The 19,603-nt window shown below is 51.7% G+C and overlaps 4 protein-coding genes across 4 annotated transcripts; 2 read left to right on the forward strand and 2 right to left on the reverse strand.

Annotated features, from left to right (window-relative positions):
* Positions 1 to 1,926: 1,926 nt before the first annotated feature.
* TGAM01_v201694 (hypothetical protein) lies at positions 1,927 to 3,518 on the reverse strand (the record flags this gene model as incomplete). Its single annotated transcript, XM_024548822.1, has 6 exons — positions 1,927 to 2,250; positions 2,317 to 2,639; positions 2,699 to 2,972; positions 3,063 to 3,111; positions 3,186 to 3,396; positions 3,464 to 3,518. 6 exons carry the CDS (start codon positions 3,516 to 3,518, stop codon positions 1,927 to 1,929), a joined length of 1,236 nt encoding a protein of 411 aa, XP_024406433.1.
* Positions 3,519 to 4,316: 798 nt separating this feature from the next.
* Positions 4,317 to 4,715, reverse strand: TGAM01_v201695 (prolyl oligopeptidase; the record flags this gene model as incomplete). Its single annotated transcript, XM_024548823.1, has 1 exon — positions 4,317 to 4,715. One exon carries the CDS (start codon positions 4,713 to 4,715, stop codon positions 4,317 to 4,319), a length of 399 nt encoding a protein of 132 aa, XP_024406434.1.
* A 6,829-nt stretch (positions 4,716 to 11,544) lies between these two features.
* Positions 11,545 to 12,449, forward strand: TGAM01_v201696 (hypothetical protein; the record flags this gene model as incomplete). The annotated part of the gene is made up of 2 exons (XM_018807251.1): positions 11,545 to 11,693; positions 11,756 to 12,449. 2 exons carry the CDS (start codon positions 11,545 to 11,547, stop codon positions 12,447 to 12,449), a joined length of 843 nt encoding a protein of 280 aa, XP_018659585.1.
* Positions 12,450 to 13,048: 599 nt separating this feature from the next.
* TGAM01_v201697 (DNA-binding protein creA) lies at positions 13,049 to 14,185 on the forward strand (the record flags this gene model as incomplete). The annotated part of the gene is made up of 1 exon (XM_018807252.1): positions 13,049 to 14,185. The coding sequence occupies one exon, from the start codon at positions 13,049 to 13,051 to the stop codon at positions 14,183 to 14,185; it is 1,137 nt and encodes a 378-aa protein (XP_018659586.1).
* Positions 14,186 to 19,603: the final 5,418 nt, after the last annotated feature.

The raw sequence follows: 19,603 nt of genomic DNA on the forward strand, positions 1-19,603 counted from the left end.
TCAAGATCGGGGATTTTGCGCCAAGTATCTTTTCCCCACAGGTACAACCAGCACCAATGTCGGAGTGGATCGTTCAAAATTTCTCAGCGAAGCCGGCGAGCAAAAAAAAGAGAGACGGAGACGAGCGAGCGAGCGAGCGAGAGAGCCAAAGATAACGGTGGAGACCAGGCTAAACGCTGATGCAATTAGGAGAATTTTTCCTCTTCTCTACTTTTCCAGAAGCATGTGGGCAAATGCATGGACCAGGAACGTTCTGCTGAAGGCGGCCTCATGCTCTGGGAGCAAGCTGTGATGGGACAGTTCAATTGTCGTGGAGGCTAGCAATATTTCTTTTACGCACTATTGAGAATCTGATAAGGCGTAATAAGAGCAAATGATTCAGACAGAGGCAACCCTGTTTGTTCTCGCGGCTAACAAAGAAGGAGAAAATTTTGCTTTCGGTTACAGCTTGATCATGTCCTTGGCAGGGCAGACAGGCCGCCAGGAACAAGGACAAAAACTCGCAGCCTCATCGTGTGGCTTGGCGTCCATTCACCCCAAACGGGCCAAGAGGGTGGCAAACGTCAACGAAAAGGAACAGGCTGCCAAATTGCGAATTCCGACGTGGCGCCGAATCGCCCATCAAGGTGCCGGACCGGACACACATGCAACTTTACAACGCACGCACGCCCTGTAAGTACGAGGGAGCTCCGAGCCGACTTACAAACATGTCAGCCGAGCCGGAGGCGGGTATCGTGCCATGCCAGAAGCATTAACATCAGCCTTGTTGAGTCGCAGCGTGTAATGCTAGTTGGTTGCAGCGATGCGACTGAGGTGAATATTGTTGGGGAGCGATTAAGTGAATGGGTCGTAGAAGCATCATGCACCAAGCATTCAAGGCGTCATCTCAAAATGGGTTGACTTACTCAACCAATCAATCAACTCACTGCTCTATATTCTTATTTTCTTCTTGCGCCACAATATGTCATTGAGCCAGCACCAATATCTACGAGTTCACGCTCAAGACATGTATACAGACAGATAGGCCGTCAAATGAAATTGTGAACCCGCTCAGCCACGCGCGTATTGTGGACGTAAACTCAACCAAGCCTTTTAAAAACCTCCCCTTCCCCGGACACAGACTTTAGACGGGGCAGAAAAAAAATGGACCAACAAAAATTTATTCAGAATGAAAGGTAAAAAATTCATACGAGTCAATAATTCAACATGAAGCCATATAACGGGCTGGGGGAAGATGGATCCACGGGCTGGGGGAGAGGAGCGCTCAACTTATCACATGTCGGCATGAATCTCGCTCAAGTTCTAGACAATGCCCAGGCTCAGGTGGGTTTGAAAGCAAAAGGCAATTATTTCCGCCTAGATCCCGGACCAAGCTGAACTCCATGTTCATGACGTCGTGATAGGTCGACATTGCTGCTACAGTCATCAGACGATGCGAACATAATAAAGTTTTCTTATTGCTATCACGACTCAGAATATTGTAACTAGGCAAAGCTGGAACGTTCAGAGTAGAGCTAGAACGCAACAACATCTAGACTAGCCTATCAACTAGAAACAAGATGGAAAGAAAAAAGAAACATTAGCTCTCATTTTGCAGACAGCTATATCATATAGAGCAGTGCTCCGTGAATGCAAGTTCACCATCTATTCATGAAAATGAAATCTAACCCCAAATTAGCATCCCGGCCGGGACGACGCCGCCACCTCGTCATGCTATTGCTCGCTAGGGCTCTGTCTCGATATGAGAGCAGAAGCCGCCCGCTTTGGTGGGGAGATGCGGCTCCATCTTCGCTCCATCTCGGATACACCTACGGCGCAGAATGGCTCTTCGGCCGTTTGCCGGCGCTTAAGCCACCCCCAGTTTTTTTTTTCTTTCTCAGCCCAGCTCTCCAGGTCAAGAACGGAGTAGTCAGCTAGTCATTCAAATCAGTCAGTCTCGTTGTTACTTCGGTCGCCATCCCCGGTCTCGTCGTCCTCATAATAGTAATCTTGGAGCCCTTCCTCCGCCTCCGACTCATCCTCGGTTAGGCCAGCGTTTTCGCCCAAGATAAGATCCTCGCTGCCTTGCCATTGAGACGGCGGCGGTGGCAACGCATCTTCATCCTCATCTGCCCAGCCATAGTCTTCGTCGTCGTCGCTGTCCGGCACCTCCAGATCCGTCTGCCCCAGTTTCCTCTTTGGTCGCGGTGCCATAACCGCCACCTCCATATCTGAGCTGTTGGCTTCGTAGTGGACACTTGATATGCCGGCCTGTTGTCCAAGTTGAGATTAGTATTTCGCAAATGCCGACGCTTGGGGAGGATCAATGTAACCCACAGATTCAACTTTAAATGCAGATACATGCTCGACGGCGTCTTGGGCCACCCTGCCATCAACCTTTTGCAGGCCAGCTAGAAAGACGCTCGACGACTTGCTGGCGTTCCACGCCCAGTCCCGGAATAGAACTAGCCTTGTAGACACGCCCTGCTCCCAGACGGTGGTGTTGATCGACGGGATTAGCGTAGCCATCTGCTCGCTTCGCATCTTGGTTGCGCATTGCGATAAAAGTACCACGGCGCAGTTCTTAGTTGCGGCGAGCTTTTGCAACGTGGTGATTATAAACTGCAGGCCTTGAAGGCGTTTTGAAGCTTGAGTGGGACCTAAAGAAACAGATGTGAGAGGAGAATAAATCTCGAGGTTGCTGTATAAGTACACGCACCCTTTGCAGGCTTTTTGCTCCCCTTTGCTTCCAAAGACCTCGGCAAAGAGGAATTTATCAAAGCTGATAAAGAGCTAATGACGATGAGCGAAACATCTGAAGCAATGGCGGTTGTTGTTGGTCGAGATATAAACGCAAGCAGATGAGGCAGCGTCATGCAAGAGTAGTGAACCAGCTTGGCCGGGTCTATATCTTGAATACTCTCTATATCCGCCAACATTCGGGATTCTTTGACGGTCTTTAGCACATTTGCCATTCTATGTGTTTGCAGTTTCTGGAAGCAGTCTGTTGATAATGCCCCGTGTTAGTTCTGGTGACGATATCAAGAGTTGTAGTTTCATTTATATTCGTCAAACCGACCTACCCAGACCACACCGTTACCATCACTCAGGGCATTGGCGGCCAGTTGAATCCTATAATATCTGTCAGTCTTTTCAAGCTTCATCATATGGTACTATAACATGTATAGTTCACTGAGATCTCGTACCCTAATGCAGTCTTGCCGCAGCCAGGAGGACCCCATATCTCGGTTACCTGGCCACGCTTGACGCCTCCATGCATAGCAGCATTTTGAGAATCCTCCGAGCCCAGCCCTAGCAGTGCACAGTCAAGAGCTGCCAGGCCTGTCGAGATGTGAGCAGCCGGATCAGCTTTCAAATCTTCCAGAGCCTGTGAAGCCGGCACAGTTGGGAGACGATCTATCCCGACCTCGTTAGCTAGCACGCACAAATACTACAGCCAGCCAAGCCAGCCCAAGAAACAAACTCACGGGTGGAGCTTGGTATGTCAAAACTGGCTGTATCATGGCCATGGATGGCATGATAATCCATCATCCATCGCCGGTGTGCCCTGGATCTCTGGCCAAGCTACCCGATTTAGCTGCGCAGACAGTTACGGGCGTGAAGCTGCGTTTTCTTTGACGTGCACGGCTAAAGCACGAAGGCACGTGATTTCAATGTATAGGTGTCCGAAAGCGGCAACCAGCTCCACCGCCTTCTTCCTTACTACGACCCAATAGCTATTTATTCCCTTGCTGCCAGTCATTATAGCATTGAATTTCCTTGGTAACTAAATTGTTTGTCTGTACTTGTCTGCTCGTTTGTTTGTTTGCATCGCCAAATCCCGCAAAACCTCAGCTCACCTCTGCGGAGAATTGCGCTCTCGTATCGGCGAATCTCCAGCTTACCTTACCAGGGGCCTGTTTGAAGCTTGTCGCCTGTGCGGCGTATTCCAGACCCCAATAGCTTGGTCCCTTAGTCATGACTTTGCTGCGCAAAGCGGGTACGAAAGAAGGAGAAAAAAAAAAAGCACGGGCAGTTATTTAGCAGCTGAAGCTGAAGGGGGTGCTGGTATTGGAAGAGGATACAGCCGAGTATTACTCCGTTTCTTGTGTGCTTTTTTGGTACTTGGTTAATGGACAACGTTGCATGCATGAGTTTGTAAGTTGGATAGTTTGCCACTTGGATAGTAGTATTGCTTATTACTTTGCATTGACAGCTACTACAGCTACTACTGTATATACCATTTACAGATAGTGTCCAGTAGCTGTTTTACCTGCCAATATTTGCTTCTCCCTCTCTAAATCCAGAATCATCAAACTACACACACTCAATAGCTCTCAAAATGGCGACTCAGTACTCGCCAAAACAACCCTATACCCATCCGCATCCTCAAACGTCCTCCCACACCGGTCCCAATACGGATTAAAGCTCATCACGGCGCCAAACCCAGCCCTCTCCATGCGCGCCACCGCCTCCGCATATTCCTGTTTGTCGGGCAGGTAAAAGACAAGCAGATTGTCCTGCGTGGGCGCACGGCCGGCGGCGTGGCCGGTCTTGGCCGTGAACTCGAGGTGGTACCCTGCGTCCTTGTGGCCGAGCATGATGCCGTCGAAGCCTTCGTGCTGGTTGAAGCGGAAGAGCAGCTCGAAGCCGAGGCCGTCGACGTAGAAGGGGACGAGGGCGTCGATGTTGTCGGATGGGCGGGCTACCCGGAGGATGGCTGACTGGATGGGCATTTTTGTCGTTTGATGCGTGGGTAAGGTACGTAGTTTTGCTGCCGCGGACTTTGCCGAGATGCAGGTCGATAGCTGCGGTGTTGTTGAGGGAGCGATGGGCTGGTATACCTCAACCATCAAGAAACGAAACGAAAATATCGTACAAATATCCGCGCAATAAGCATGCTTGAATCTAACCTATTGCTTATATTTTTCGGCTCTATTCATAACTACGAAGCAATTGAGAAGCTTTGTAAACCCAGACTCAGCACTTTGTTGATTCGCATTCTCGAGTTACGATACGAGCCGAGGATGAACTCCGCAAACAACAACCAAAGGGCGCTGCTTGACGTCACGCTGTGCTGCAATATTCATTCAGTACTATAGCTATAGAGGCCAATAGCAGTTCAGCCGGTAGAGAGAACTTTCAGCCAATAAGCCTGTAATCGAAAGTCCCAATAAATGGTAAAGGAAACGTCAACTCATCTAATCCCTATAAGTTGACATAACCCGAACGACCACTTGAGAACCCCTCATTCTGGGGCAAAGTCTTGCAAGATCTGGCCCGGGGGTCTTAGCCACATCTCGGCGTTACTGCGTTTGAGGGCCATAGGGCAAAGCCACAGATGGTCGAATTAAGGTGCGAGATTTGCGCCTCAGATTGCTTCTTAGAGCGAGTCCATGCTACAGTCTAGAAACTTCCAGACGCTAGATCTGGGGAAAAACGCCATACGGGGTTGAGATTTTGTATGGGGTAAAGTTGCAGCCTAAGCAAGATCTGCAAGCCTTTTCTCGCCATCGAGACTTGTAAAACTGCTGCTCCTTGAACCATCCCCAGGCTTGCTGCTAGCTGGAAACGCAGATGGGCAGGCATCAATGTTTGAATACCCCGTCGCTGTCGCAAACTATTCCCGCCAAGCAAAGTCCGCCTCGCCGCCTAAAGCGGCCTTTTCTTTCGAGAGCATTCCAGGGACGCCCGGCGTACTCCGGACAGGCACGTATCAGAAAACGATGTACATAGAACTTATGCCGCAGGCACACGTACGCAAGCACACACTTCCAAGATTTGCTGTTCCTCTTTTCTTTGCTCGGTCCCTCATACGGCCATGCTGCCGCGTGGGTCTTTTCTTCTCTTCTAGAACGCCACCAAGGGGGTGTGCTCAGTTACTCCCAAGGCAAGGCTACTACTTTTTATTCGCGCGGCGTCGCCGAGATTCTCCTAATGAACACACACGCACACACACACAAACACAAACACGATACTAAAAGGTTGTAGTAGCAGTGGTTGTGAACTCGTAAACCCAGTTGGGGGCAGATTGGCATGCAAACCTGAAGTCGGGCTGTAAGGGGCAGTGCGGCACAAACAAGCCGCAGAGAGAGAGAGAGAGAGAGAGAGAGAGAGAATGGAAGCCCAGTTTCACCCTTTGTACGGCACTTCCAAGGCCCTAGGATCATGATAGGTTCTGATGCTCTTGGGTGTAAATGCAGCCTTTGTTAGCCTGGCGAATCGCTGGCCTGCAGTTCGCGCGCGTTACATTGAAACCTCTCCTGTCACGCATCATACGTGGTGCCAGTCGCTGTGTGACAACAAACAGGTTCGCAGCCGAGCCAATTAGTATGCGCCTTTGCATTGAACAAAGTCGAACCATGGGCAGATACTCGCAGCGACGAAACATGAAGTCTTGGTGCCTTTCCTTTTGTTGGGCGAGGATTTCGCTCCTCCACCACAGCCACGCCCCCAATCATGGCACCGAATCGCATCCCCATCTTTTCCTGTCTCCCCGTGGGGTGGGAAAATTATTAGCCCCTCTTTTGCTTCATTAATCAAAATGGCAGTTTGTTCCTGCGTCAGGCGAACAGGGGAAAAAAGGCATAATACCATTGCAAACATGAGAAAGAAGAGGAGATAAGGAAACTTAACACTGTTTCAGCCTAAAGGCAGTTCTCGATGTTGGGTAGCGGTCATCGACAGAATACGACTCGTCATGCTCAAGAAGGTTTCCGGAAGAATTAGAGCTTACGGCATCCCCCAGGCCAATATTTTGCCTCATACCCCGTAGTATTGTCTTTTCTTGCTTGCTCTACACGGGGAGAGGCCGAAAGAGTGCCCTCAACGTTGCGGCAGGCTATGCCTATCCAATACGCAGTTGCACACAGAGTGACAAAGGTGCCCGCACTTTTGCATCTTGACAACGACGGAAATCGGGGCGAGGCGAATATTCTCCAGGTTTTAGCGCATTCGCCCCCATGGAGGCGTAACACGTTGCATCGCAAGAAAACGAGAAGCCTTCGGGGACAGAATAAAAAGTCCCAGCCTAGGCTTGGGGGCTGATGATGCCACTTTAGGACCCCGTTGGCCCTTTTACTTTGTCACTTAATTTTCCTTTAATTTTCCTCTTGGCTGGCGCTGACCGTCAGCTATCACGACTCGTAGTGGTAATAGCACGAAAAAGCGCTATTAGCCGTCCTCTCCAGTACACCCCTTTGGGCGTGAAACTTGCCAATCTATTAGCCGGCGGGATCGTCTCTTATCAGCGCAAGTGTCGCAATCGTCGTGGCCAAGCAGCCAATGGCCGAGGCCAATTGTCGGCTATCGCACGGGCGAAGATTAAGCCCTTTGCTTGCGTTACAGGTGAAAAAAACTACTTGTAGGTGAAAGGCCCGTATCCAGTCTACCGAGCCCCGCCTTCTGGGGGAATTGGAAATTGGCCGGACATTTTGGCAGTAGAGAGAGATAAGCACGTGGGTGATATTGAGGTCTGATTTGGGCCTTTCGGTCAATAGCCTGCTCTCGTCTGCGCTGAGACGGGGAAGAAGATATTTGAGGCTATTGAATGGAGCCCGCGAAGCCAAGATTACGTCCTTGCAAGTAGATAAAATTTCAGTGTTGCATGTGAAAGCAGGGCTTCTTGATTGCTGCGTTTGAAGATGCCCTTTCAGTACAGAAGCCGGCACCCGAGGAGCCCCGGGTGCAGCCCTCCAGCAGCCTGATCCTGGCAATGCCACCATCGCATCATCGTTTTATCGTAGGCAAGGCTTGGGCAATAGATCCCCAGGCTGAAGTCGAATCTGGCATGTTCTTCTGCCAATAGATATTGCTTACGCGCCCTGAGTACTTTGACATGTGCTCTGCCTCTGGAGTTGGACCCTGCCTCCGTAATTCAGCCGAAGAGGCCGACTTTGCCGGGGCGTTGGATATCAAGTCTCTGGCCGCATCCGGAAGGTTTTTCCTTCGGGGAGATCCATTGTGAACCGGTATCTCGGTTGAAGCGAGGAGCAATATGGACATTGGTCCTTGGTCCTTGCATGCCATGCTCAATCTGACACCAGTTCTCTTGCTCCCAGCCTTACGCACACAGCATAGTACTACCATGTACTACTATTCTCCTTCTGAAAAAAGAAAAGCAAGCTGCTGCTAGTCATCCTGAGTTACGAGCCGTGTTCCTCCTGGACTGGAATGTACGCAGCAAGTGACCGTTTGCGCCGAGCATTGATCCGGGGGAACAGGCACGTTCAGATGTCTGATACGGAGTACAACAGCAGCCCGTAGATGGACCGAATATCCAACACGGGCCATGCGCATCAATCATGCCTCGTGCTCAGATATTCCTTATCTCTCTTTCGCAGGTCCCCTGTGCGGGCTCTAGGCGGGCACTGACTTGCGCTGGTGGAGGTCGCCAGGGTTATCGTCAGGATACTGTACTAACACCTGAGCGAAAATGGCGCTACTATGGCCTCATCAGTTATGCCACCGTTGGTACATGGTGGTAATCCTACAAGTACTTGATAGATTCCAATAGTACCTTAGGTCTAATGAATGGGGGCGTTGTGATAGATCGCTGAGCAAACACGAAGGATTGGCCATCGCCTTGTCCAGAAAAAGGATGCCGCAGCAGTCTTGTCGTCAGAGCTCCCAACTCCTTTTCGTCTTGCGATGCTCAGCCCCGTATTGGCGGAAGATTTTGATCTTGGTTTCTTTTTTTGGGCCATGTAAACCAATACCTCAAGCTCTGTAACTTCTGTTTCATGCGCTGCGTCCAAGCTCAGGTCGTATTGTCAGTGCTGCTGCACAGTTCCCTTGTCCGGGGTGTCGGCCGGGCTTCCCCGTTCCGAGAAAAGTTACGTGGCGGTTTGGTTCGGTGACAAGGGAGCAGCATTTCAGGAGATCTAGATCAATGGGCACCCCGGAATTTCCTGAAGCAGCCTAGGCCCGCAGGGTTGAAGGCTACATGCAATATCGAGCGCACCGGGAAAGCTGATAGTGGTGATACCCAGTGACCGGCATACAGCTGAAAGGCTCACTACAGGCAGCACAGGTACATCAATACACCGAGAGCAATCTCTTGGAAGGCCCGTTCTCGGTCGGAGATCAAAGCTGAGAATGCGCGCTAATCGAAATGGCGAATTCGCTTTTACGGATGCCTAGACCGTCGATGGGGGCACTCGAGCACCACTGCGGATCTTTTTTGCTTGATGCTGAAGCCGCATCGTACGCCTTGCTGATAAGGATAATACCAGTAAGACACTTTAATGGGGACGGTGGATAGGCTAGACTAGCAATCTCTTTCTCATTTTGCTCTGCGCCGCACCAATGGCAGGGAAAAAACGCAGTGCATCTGGCCAGAGATAGCAACCCCCACATTCTACCGTAGGGAGGGAACCAGGGTTGTTTCTGGGGACCCCGGCCGGGGCAAGAATGGAGGCAGCGCAATTTGACAGGGCCCTCTCTCTCCAAGACTTTGTTACGGCGAGAATAAGGAAGGTGAAGAGTCATGTCGAACAGATGGTCGTGAGAGTCTTCAGACCACCGGAGCATGTACGGGAGTACTTTTGCCTTTCCAAAGGGCACGCTAGGAATGGCGAACGCCACTCGGCGCCGTCCCACGGCCTGGGAATACTGCTAGATAGTACTAGCAATAAGGAGCAAGAAAAAGTCTGGGGAATGTGTGTTGCACACAAGGGCTAGAATTTGCATATCCGCACCCCATCCATGTCTCACGGACCGTCGAGATCGCCCAAGAGGGATCACGATAGAGCCGCTTCAATCAACAAGCTCGGTTGCGAACTAACGCTGGGGAGTGGTGATGATTATTGTTCACTCCGCAGAGCAGCACGAATAAGCGGAGAAGCAAGCTTTCTGCCGGCGGGCCAGAGCAGATTGATCATCGCAGGCCTGGCACTCGCTCGGCCCATGACGTTTCATTCTGATACTGTCCCTGTTCAACCAGCTGCAACCAGACATTTCTCTCCATCCTTGCCTCAGTCAAAGACAGCCGCAACCAGTAGCATGTAGTATCATGACACCGTTTCTAAACGCTTCCATTCGCGGGAAACGGGCAACGTAGCCGTGTCTCGGCTATTTAGCTGGCACCTTTTCGCCCTTTCCCTACAGCCCGTCGTCTCTCCCTTGTTGCGTGGCCTGGCTTGGTTTCCGTTTGTCATGCTGGAGGGCTACCGTCACGTCGGCCAGTGATCTCCAGAGCCAATCTTGCCTCACCTGAGGTTCGAGCATGAATGGCGTTGGGACCAATGCAAGATGCTGATGCTACCTGCCCGACAGCGCACCAGGCTGTATATGCGTATGGCTGGCTGGCTAAGCGCCCGAGCAGCGAGCCGCAATCACTCATCATGCCTTGTCCATGCGACCAGATGATTTGACAGATCCCCCCAGGAAGCGTGACCACATACTCCATGGGGTTTTGTGGCAATCTCACGATAACCTAACGGCAACGAGGATGGCTCCCCTGATATGGAGCGGCACAGATGATACCGAGTGGTGCTTGGGAGACGATGATATGGTAGCCTGACCCAGCAGGCGAGCAATCACGGCTATTGCGTTTGTCTGTTGGTGGGCGTGACTCTGCCAGACCCCCACCTGCGGTCCATCGAGGCTCACTATCAGTTGGAAATGGAGATGGTGGTATGAGGGAGCTGGGCCGCTGTCACTTCGGCCCCCAAAAAGGTGGGATGTAGCGTCCTGATGACCCTCGACTGGGGACTGAGAGCAGAAGACGGGCGCCGTCCAAGTATAGCAGACAAGGCCACAGTTGACTGGGCAGTGCTGAAGATGAGATGGCAGAGCAGGGACAGCGTCATCCGGGTGCGTGAGCGTGCGTTTCCATCAACTCGTGCCCATGATCGAGTGCCTTCCGGGCCTAGCAGCAGTCGTCAACCCCAAGATGATGGGACGGCCAGTGAAATCGGACCCCGGCATGGCATCATCATCATAGAAGGGCCTCGCAGCGCCTGTGGAGGAACGCGCCGCGCGGAGTAATTTCAGCGTCTGGCAAGCTATCAGCATTGCTGTGCGTGTGAGCTGCATTCTCGATGCTGGTGCTAGGCGGCGTTAGCAGGGCGCCTTTCTGGGACCGTCATGGTGGTGGCTAGCGTTCGGCCCCACGACACACGGGAAAATGAGTCGTGCCCAGGCAGAGCCGAAGTCGAATCTATAGAGTAATGGCTTCTCGCGGGCGATCACTGAATGCGCCAGAAGAAAATTTGGCAGCTTCTTTTTGGGGCCTCAGCACGCCGGCGAAGGGGCGACGGCAAGCCACGCTTTGAGATAGCGCACTGCGTATATTAACTTATTAACTTCATTAATTAGGCTACCCGCCGGAAGAAAAAAAAAAAAAAAACAACTACGATACCGAGCAGATAGGCCTACCAGGGTTCTCACTTACATTGGGTACTCACGTATTATGACTGTTTTCGAGAATTGCTGCAGTCGGTGGCCGCAAGCAGTGCCATGCCATGTTGTGCAAAATCGCTCCCGGTGCCATTGATTTCAGTTCTCTGACTGCTACGAGCCCTCGTACTCGTAACTCTTGGGCGTCTCCAAGCCTCTGAAGCCATGCTGATAGCTTTTCCGGGGAATGGCGGCCAATCAGTCGAGCACGACAGACGCTGCGCCTCACTACCCCCGATACCGTCGTCTGGGGGCGTGCAAAGTGAGCTGTGCTGGCTTTTACAGTACAAGAGACGCATTGAGTGCATGGAAACGTAATTAATAGTGCCTGTATCCGTACTGTGAGTAGCACCAGAGTTAGCAACTTGTGCTATAGACAGACGGCTCGGTGGAGCGAGCAGTCTCAACAAAGAAAGAGAGAAAAAAGAAAAAATGAAAAAACTACTGCAACTGCTACCTTCACCGTTCCTCCACCGCCAGCTCACAGCTTCCCAACTGGCAACTTGCTCGCAATCGTGTGCCGAGAGGGGGTGGCTGCAGCGGGCCTCGACGCTAGCATCGCATCTGGCAAGGCAGCTTGGGCAAGTACCAGCTCGGCGGAGGTACTTTGCGCCCCAGCGCCAGCAACAGCGAGCATCTCCCGTGGGCCGAACAGAGTCTGGCTGGCTGGCCTGGGGCCAAGCCGACTTAGTGCTACAGGTACGGGGTACGAGTCACACATTGCCCATCTCGCCATTGCCGGTGGTACACGCTACCTGGGCCGTGCATCGCGCGCTATCTCCACGCCGCACCCCCTCGCCCCGTACCACACCCCCTCCTTCTCGCCTTCCCCCCTGCCGCTCGCTCCTGCCCATTCGCCCCAGCTGGGGCTCCCACTGAGCGAAAACAAGGGCTGGGGCTCGAATGCTGGGGCCGGAGGTACAACCATCTGGGAGCCGCCAAGTACCCCGTGCCCCTTTCCCAGCCCTGGCTACGTGTCCCCCTCCTCGTCCTTCCAGCACCCCATCGCGCCATCCAGCCCGCTGGACGCTGCCATGCAGCACTGTCACCCACCCCCCAAGGCCGCCTAAGCCCTGCGTGACGCCCCTGATTTACCGCCGCGTAAAGCGACCACCAGCATGTGCAATGCGCTGATGCAGCCGGGTACAAGGCCGCAAGTACCTCTCCGTGCTCCCTTGTCCTGTACGAAGTACCGACCCGGCCGAGCCCGCCCTTATTAAAGCGATTCCCTCCCCCCCAGTCCCCTCCTTCTCCCGAGAAAAAAAAAAGTAAAAAAGTCTTCTTCCCTTGACGACTCAAGAAAAGTCAAAAGCCTGCCTGCCGCCACTTGCAAACATTAGCGAATCTTGCACCTTAATATCATCCTTACCGACGACCAAGAAGCACCTAGACGCATAAGAGAAAGACAAGACAACATCAGCCGCTGTCGCAATCAGAAATACTTACGCATATAAGAACAGCAGCCCGTCCATCTCGCCCCGCCAAGGACAATAATCGCACATCTTGCATCCGCATCATAGCAGTCACCAGCCCACACACTCGCTTGTCCAGACAGCCTCGTTGACCGCCGCTCAATCACATGCAACGAGCTCGGTCTGCCGTGGATTTCTCCAATCTCCTTAATCCATCGTCGGCAGCACCAAGCCAGGACCAAGGCAGCGGAGCAGCAATGTCTACCGCTGCGGTTACCGTCATCAAGCCCAATGGGCCCATTCCAGGAGCGCAGGCTTCCGAGTCTGCCAACGAGCTTCCCCGTCCCTACAAGTGCCCTCTCTGCGACAAGGCCTTCCACCGCCTGGAGCACCAGACTCGACACATCCGCACCCACACAGGCGAGAAGCCGCATGCCTGCCAGTTCCCGGGCTGCAGCAAGAAGTTCTCTCGCTCTGACGAGCTGACCAGGCACTCGAGGATACACAGCAACCCCAACTCCAGGCGAGGCAACAAGGGCCAGCAGCAGCACCAGCAGCACCTCCACCAGGGCATGCCGCACCCTCTGCACGTCGACGGCATGATGGCTCCTCCTCCTGCGCCCAAGGCCATTCGCTCAGCGCCCGCCTCAGCCCTGGTCTCGCCCAACGTCTCGCCTCCTCACTCCTACTCTTCTTTCGCCGTGCCTACAGTTTCCATGCCTCACTATGGCCGTGGCACCGACATCTCAATGCTCGCAAACGCCGCCCATCAGATTGAGCGCGAGACTCTATCTGGCGGCCCCTCCAACCACAACTCAAGGCACCACCCTTACTTCAGCTCTGGTATGCAGGGCCCTCGGGGCCACGGCCCTTCGCTCTCCTCGTACCACATGGCCAGATCTCACTTCAACGATGATGACGATCACTACCACGGAAGCATGAGGCACGCCAAGAGGTCGAGACCCAACTCGCCTAACTCTACCGCTCCCTCTTCCCCCACCTTCTCGCACGACTCTCTGTCGCCCACTCCGGACCACACTCCCATCGCAACTCCCGCTCACTCACCTCGACTCCGCCCCTTCTCCGGATATGAGCTGCCCAGCTTGAGAAACTTGTCTCTGCAGCACAACACCACTCCGGCGCTGGCCCCCATGGAGCCCACTCTTGATGCCCCTCAGTTCCCTCCTCAGGCGCAGGGCCTGACCTCTCGCGGCTCTGGCATTTCATTAACCGACATCATCAGTCGTCCCGATGGAAGCCAGAGGAAACTGCCTGTTCCCCAGGTACCAAAGGTTGCGGTGCAAGACCTCCTCTCTGACGGGATGTTCCCCAATAGCGGCAGGAGTTCAACTACAGGCAGCCTTGCCGGCGGTGATCTTATGGATCGGATGTAGAAGAGAGCGATGAAAAATACCCCACGATGGTGCCGCGAATGATTTGACGACTATGGGCTATAGAACGATAGAAAGAGTTGGCGTTTCTGGTATGGAATTGGAAATGGAAACAGTCATCCCTCACAGGACTTGACGCATGGTTTTATTTTACTTTTCTCATCTTATTTTATTTGTTCTTCTTTGTGCTCGATTTGGGTTTGGTTTTAAAGCAGGACTGGATGGGATCCTACACGAATAGGATGGCCAAAGGACATTATAGACATCACCACTTTCCCAGGCGGATACAATTTCATTCCGTTTCTCAGTTTTTGTTTTCACTTGTTTCAAGTTGCATTTCGGGGGGGTTCAATACAGTGGATGCTTACTATGCACTACTATAATATTGGATTTGGCGGGTGCATGCTGCATAAGCAGCAGCACAGGAGCAGGCCTAAAAAAATCGGAAAATACATATTTTATGAAATCACGCGCTCTCCATCTTTGCCCATCGTGCTATGTAGCCCAGTTTCGACTGGTGGTTTGCTTGCAATATTGCATCCCTTGGCCCATCTACCGCAAAAGAGCAACCCGAGCCCGGCATTTGGGCTTGTTTTTGACGGTCTTCGGCAGCGGCATAGACCAAACACGCTTGCGTGTTACAAAATATGGGGAATTATCATACAAAATATGGGGGAGGCGGCGGAGGCGGCGGCGGCAGCAGCAGCAGGATATTATCAGGGGGATGATGGTTGATGGAGGGGGGGAAGCCACGGGCAAGGCGGTGCATCCGTGGGACCCGCGGCCTATTACAGCGCAGAGGGATTGAAGATGGATGACTTCATCGCCGCACCACTGCATTTTTGTTCTTTTTCCACTTGTTAATACTGATGCTATGGTGTATTAATTGTGTAATGGAGGAATGAATGAGTCACATAAGCAGTGCTTGTATGGTAATTGACAGTGATGACAATAATGATGAACTACAAATTCTGGGGTCGATACTTGGATTCCAAAGTTGCCTCGTTCCGGTGTTTCCCGTCTTATCTCCTGACTGTCAACTGGCTATCGTACGGTAAAAAGTGTAGGCCTAGAGTCTTAAAACAATGCAAGAGGCTTTTGCGGGGGGGAAAAGAGTTCAGTTGTTTGTTTTAGATTGTAGATTGTATCTGCCTGTTTTAGTATTAGTAGCGCCCGGAGAAACCTTGAATTATGAAGGATTCATTTGGCAGTTGCTCTTTTATTTTGACACAAGGACAGAGATCATACAGTTGGATGGCTGTTTTGAGGGAGTCCAGCTTTGGGGCCCTATCAGCCTATCTCTGGGTGTTAGTTCCTAGCGCAGATTACGCTGATCCGATGGGTGCCTCAGCGCTAAGAAGGTTTATCTCTGGGGGATGTGGAGGGGGGAGATTACAGTACAGTAAAGCATGGAACCTTGAGAAGCAAGTGAAAACAGCAGACCAAAGCAATAACGCAACGCAGCTGTAGACCCAAGTTACAAGTTACAAATGATCTATTGAAAGGGGTGGGTTATAATTTTTTTTCCCGAAAGGGGGTGTGTTCTATGGGATGGATGTCTTGATGGATGGATGGTTGAGGGCGAGGGTGCTTGTAGGGCCAGGCAGCATTTGTTTGGCTCGCTTAAGATGGAATGGGATGGAATGGAAGGGGGAGTGTGGAGAGAAGCAATACCATGGGAAGTTAGATACGGGGAAGGCAAGGGAGATTTGGTTCTGCTAGGAACTACTGTATAATGAATGATACGAGCTTGATTAGCCATGTGCCTTGTTTGTTATGAGGGTTGCGCTGCTGCGACGCTCTGGCTGGGGCTGTGGAGGCCACATGCCTTTGCCTTGTGCTGCTGAAATTTCTTCCTCCTTTGACCTATTGGCAGCTGATTGTTAAGTAGGCAGCAGGTTTGCTTTTAATGGTACGATGTGGCACTGATACGAGCGCAAGTAGATAGTAGGAAGATGGGCGGGTGATTGCATGTTGTGCAGGTATCAGAAACACAAGACGCCGGGGCTCTTCGTTTGGTGTGCGAGTGGCCGTGCGTGCGCTGCCTGAATATGAATATGAATGTACCTAATAAGGAGGCATACATGTACTGCAGGTCGAGGCTTTTGATTGGGTTCCCCAAAGTCTGGGGACCTCTTGTGATTTGGACCCCATATGCGTGCGTCCGTCGGTGTCTGTTTGTGTGTGTACCTGTGCAACACCGTACTCGCCTACGGGAGCGGCTCTTGTGCCATCTTGCACGTTTCAACACGCATCTTTTCCCTTCTAGTTGGATATGCTGACAATGGTGCTTTTCAAGTTACAAAGGTGGTGGTGCTGCATGTTGGGCATCATCTTTGTGGGACACGTCTGTGAGAGCATATAGCTGAGTCTCCAAAGTTGAAGACTTCAGCTTGGCTCTCACGGCATGTGGCATATCGCCCCCCCACTCAGCCGACGGTGACGACGCCCGGCTTCTTATTCTTCTTCGCTCCAGTCTCTATCAGGGTCACTAACTACTTGTGCTTGTATCTACTGCTAGTAGCCTGTTCATGCGGCAAACTGCACAGGCATGTGAGTACCTAACAAGAAAAGCCAGTACTAGTAACTCATCTGCAAGAAGGACTGAATGCATGTTAATGGATACCCTCCCTACTGATGCTGCTGCTGCTGCTCTAAAACCTGGTCAGTAAGGCTGGGAAGAGGACTGTGTTGGCCTTGTCGGATTGTGTGATGCCGGTCATCCATTGGGCAACGGCAGGGCACCGGAAGCGCACTTGCGGTCTAGATGTTGGAGATGGGGGAGGGATCGAGATCACGTCAGCGACTCTTTGGCCGTTGCGGCGCATTGGGAGAGAAAAATTGCCGGGTGATCTGATCAAACGGATATCTTTCTACGTGTTGCGTATACTACTGGGCATGCTACACGAATACTCGTAATGACATGCTGATACTAATATTGACTATTGCTCCATATGTCTGCTGGTGGCAGTATCATGAGGTCGGGTAATACGGGGCGACGATGGCATCCGAATTCAGGCCAGACAAGGGAAAGGGCCAAAAAGGAAAAAATAATAGCAAATGGATGAATAATGAACATGGCCTACGTCTCCTTACTTACAAAGCCATGTATGCACATGTATGTAGGTAATAGGAGCATGCGATGCAACTGCTGCTCTGCGTAAAGACAGCAGCGGTGGGGTTGGACTCCTGGTGGCTTGCATGACTCTTTGGCTACAGATTCTGCTGCAGTTGAGACAAGACATTCTTTGCTTTTTCCTCTTCTCCTTTATGCACACTATTTTTTTCTTCTTTTCTTTTTCCTTTGTTTCAAATTGTTTTTTTCCCTCACCGCTTCAACAAGCCCTGGCGAATTAGGAGACTCGACGAGACACACCACATTTCTGCTAGTCTTAAAGTTGTGTAACACGTACAACCAGCAAACGGGCTGCTGTGCCTGTTTTACCCGTGCGCCCCGAGTTTGCAAGTTGTTGCACTAACCGCGTCGAAAGGTGGTGTGCTGTAAGAAGAGAGAGACGAGTACGCAAAGGGCTTGGTTGCCTGTCAAAGTTTGAGGATCAAGGAATTTGGGGAGGGCGTTGGCAGACATTTTAGTGAGGTTAGGAATGGCGGAGAGTCTGTCTGTCTGTACTTTGTGCGTCACGAACGTATATGGTGGGGGTTCTTTTTACCAACTCTCCATTTGTTAGTCGTCCTGCCAGTTTGAAGCATAGATCGTCCTTTTTTTCTGTCTCACGTGTTGGTGAAGAAATTTCTTTCTTAGTGTTTCTTTCATTTTCTTTCCAATTTGGCTCTACTTTGGCCTTTGCTTTTCCGGTCCACGGCTACAGTGCTTCTTTCTGACATGTCCTCCACGTGAGAATTGCTTGGTGGGCTGTGAGTGCGGCACATGGTGCGGGAAAAGCAGCGCCAGTGAGAGGCTATAACATGACGGCCGCTCCGAGCTCGCTGGTAAGCTGAAACCGTCTCATTGGATGCTCTTCTATTCTCTCTCGATGATTCATCATTAATACTATTAATGAATTTGCACAGAGGCATCGAGTGTGCCTCAGTTCATACAACAAACGACTTCACTTGTCTCATCCGTCAATCCATCAGATTTAGCCATCCCGCAAATGTGGGGGTGGGGTTTGATTGTCCTCTGTGGGCTTTGCATCGGGTTAGCAGCCAAGCGTCAGCAGACTGGTTGTCGCGATGTCAGCGTTCGATCGCGAAAGAGCCGCCTGTTCCCTTTCGACAGAGTTGTCAAATGCATCAGCCTCATCTCTAACAGGAATGGAGAGAGAATAAGACGCCGCAGAACGGAGATTCTGGGTGGCGAATCACTCCGGCGAGCACCAACCAACCGTCTTGATACTATCAAACCAGTATCACGTCTGTTTTAGGTGCATATCTGTGCATGAAAGGATGTGCAATCTCTGATTAGAGATGGCCCAGGGCTGGGGGAAAGGCGGGGAAATACAGCAACCTTTCTATTCTGCCTATCTTGCTGATAGAGCAGCCCATGCACGCCTTTGATATCTTCCGGCCCTTCTGCCAATCTATACAGCCAGCATCATATCATCCCTTATCTTGCATTCCCGGCGGTGATACCTGCGGGGGATTTTTACCCAGATTACAAAGTAGCAAGCTGTGCTCAATCAAGCCGCGGCTTCTGCTCGCTCCGCTGCCCAATCAAGACATGCTCGGCAAAAATCCCAACGCGGATGGCGAAGCGATTTCGACATTTGGGTGATGGGTAAAAGCAGAATTCCCGAGATTGATACTCGCCTCGTATGCTGGAGATGATTTGCAAAACCCCCCACGGGGCCGTCACTGGCTCAAAACAAGAATATGAATTGAAAATCACATGGCGTGAATGTACCACTGGAGATCCTCTTTTACGCTGGGGGATCGTCAGGCAGTGGGGTGGCAGACACACACAAAAAGATTGATGCTCTTCGGTGATAACTTCTCCGACATGGCGAGAAAAGCCTAGAATTACAGACTGGCCACTGGGTCCTTTGATATTGGGCCAAGCGCTGCTGCTGCTGCTGCTGCTGCGACTCCATAGTCGCCGACTAGCAGGCATAATCATCAGCTGAAGGCCTCGAATGGAGCAGAAATGAGACTGTTTCGTTGGCCGCAGTTTTAATCACGACACAAAGTGCGCTTGCGGCGCCAAGTCCGGGCCAGACAAGAAAAAAAAAAACTAGGACAAGATAAAAAAGAAGCCCGATTCCAGTTCTTCCCTTTTGTGGATTGGCGATGATACAAATTACCCAGCGCACGCACCGCTCCAATCTGATACGAGCATGTTGGAGGCATTTGTCTGAGTCGCTCCAGAGCACGGCGTAAGTACCTTAGCCTTGGATAATGAGGCTATCGCTGTCTCTCTCCAGGTTTGTCGCACCCCACTTCGCCGGATCCTCTCCATGCCAT

The sequence above is a fragment of the Trichoderma gamsii genome (assembly GCF_001481775.2).
Source record: "Trichoderma gamsii strain T6085 chromosome Unknown Scaffold_4.2, whole genome shotgun sequence".
NCBI classification, from domain to species: Eukaryota; Fungi; Ascomycota; class Sordariomycetes; order Hypocreales; family Hypocreaceae; genus Trichoderma; species Trichoderma gamsii.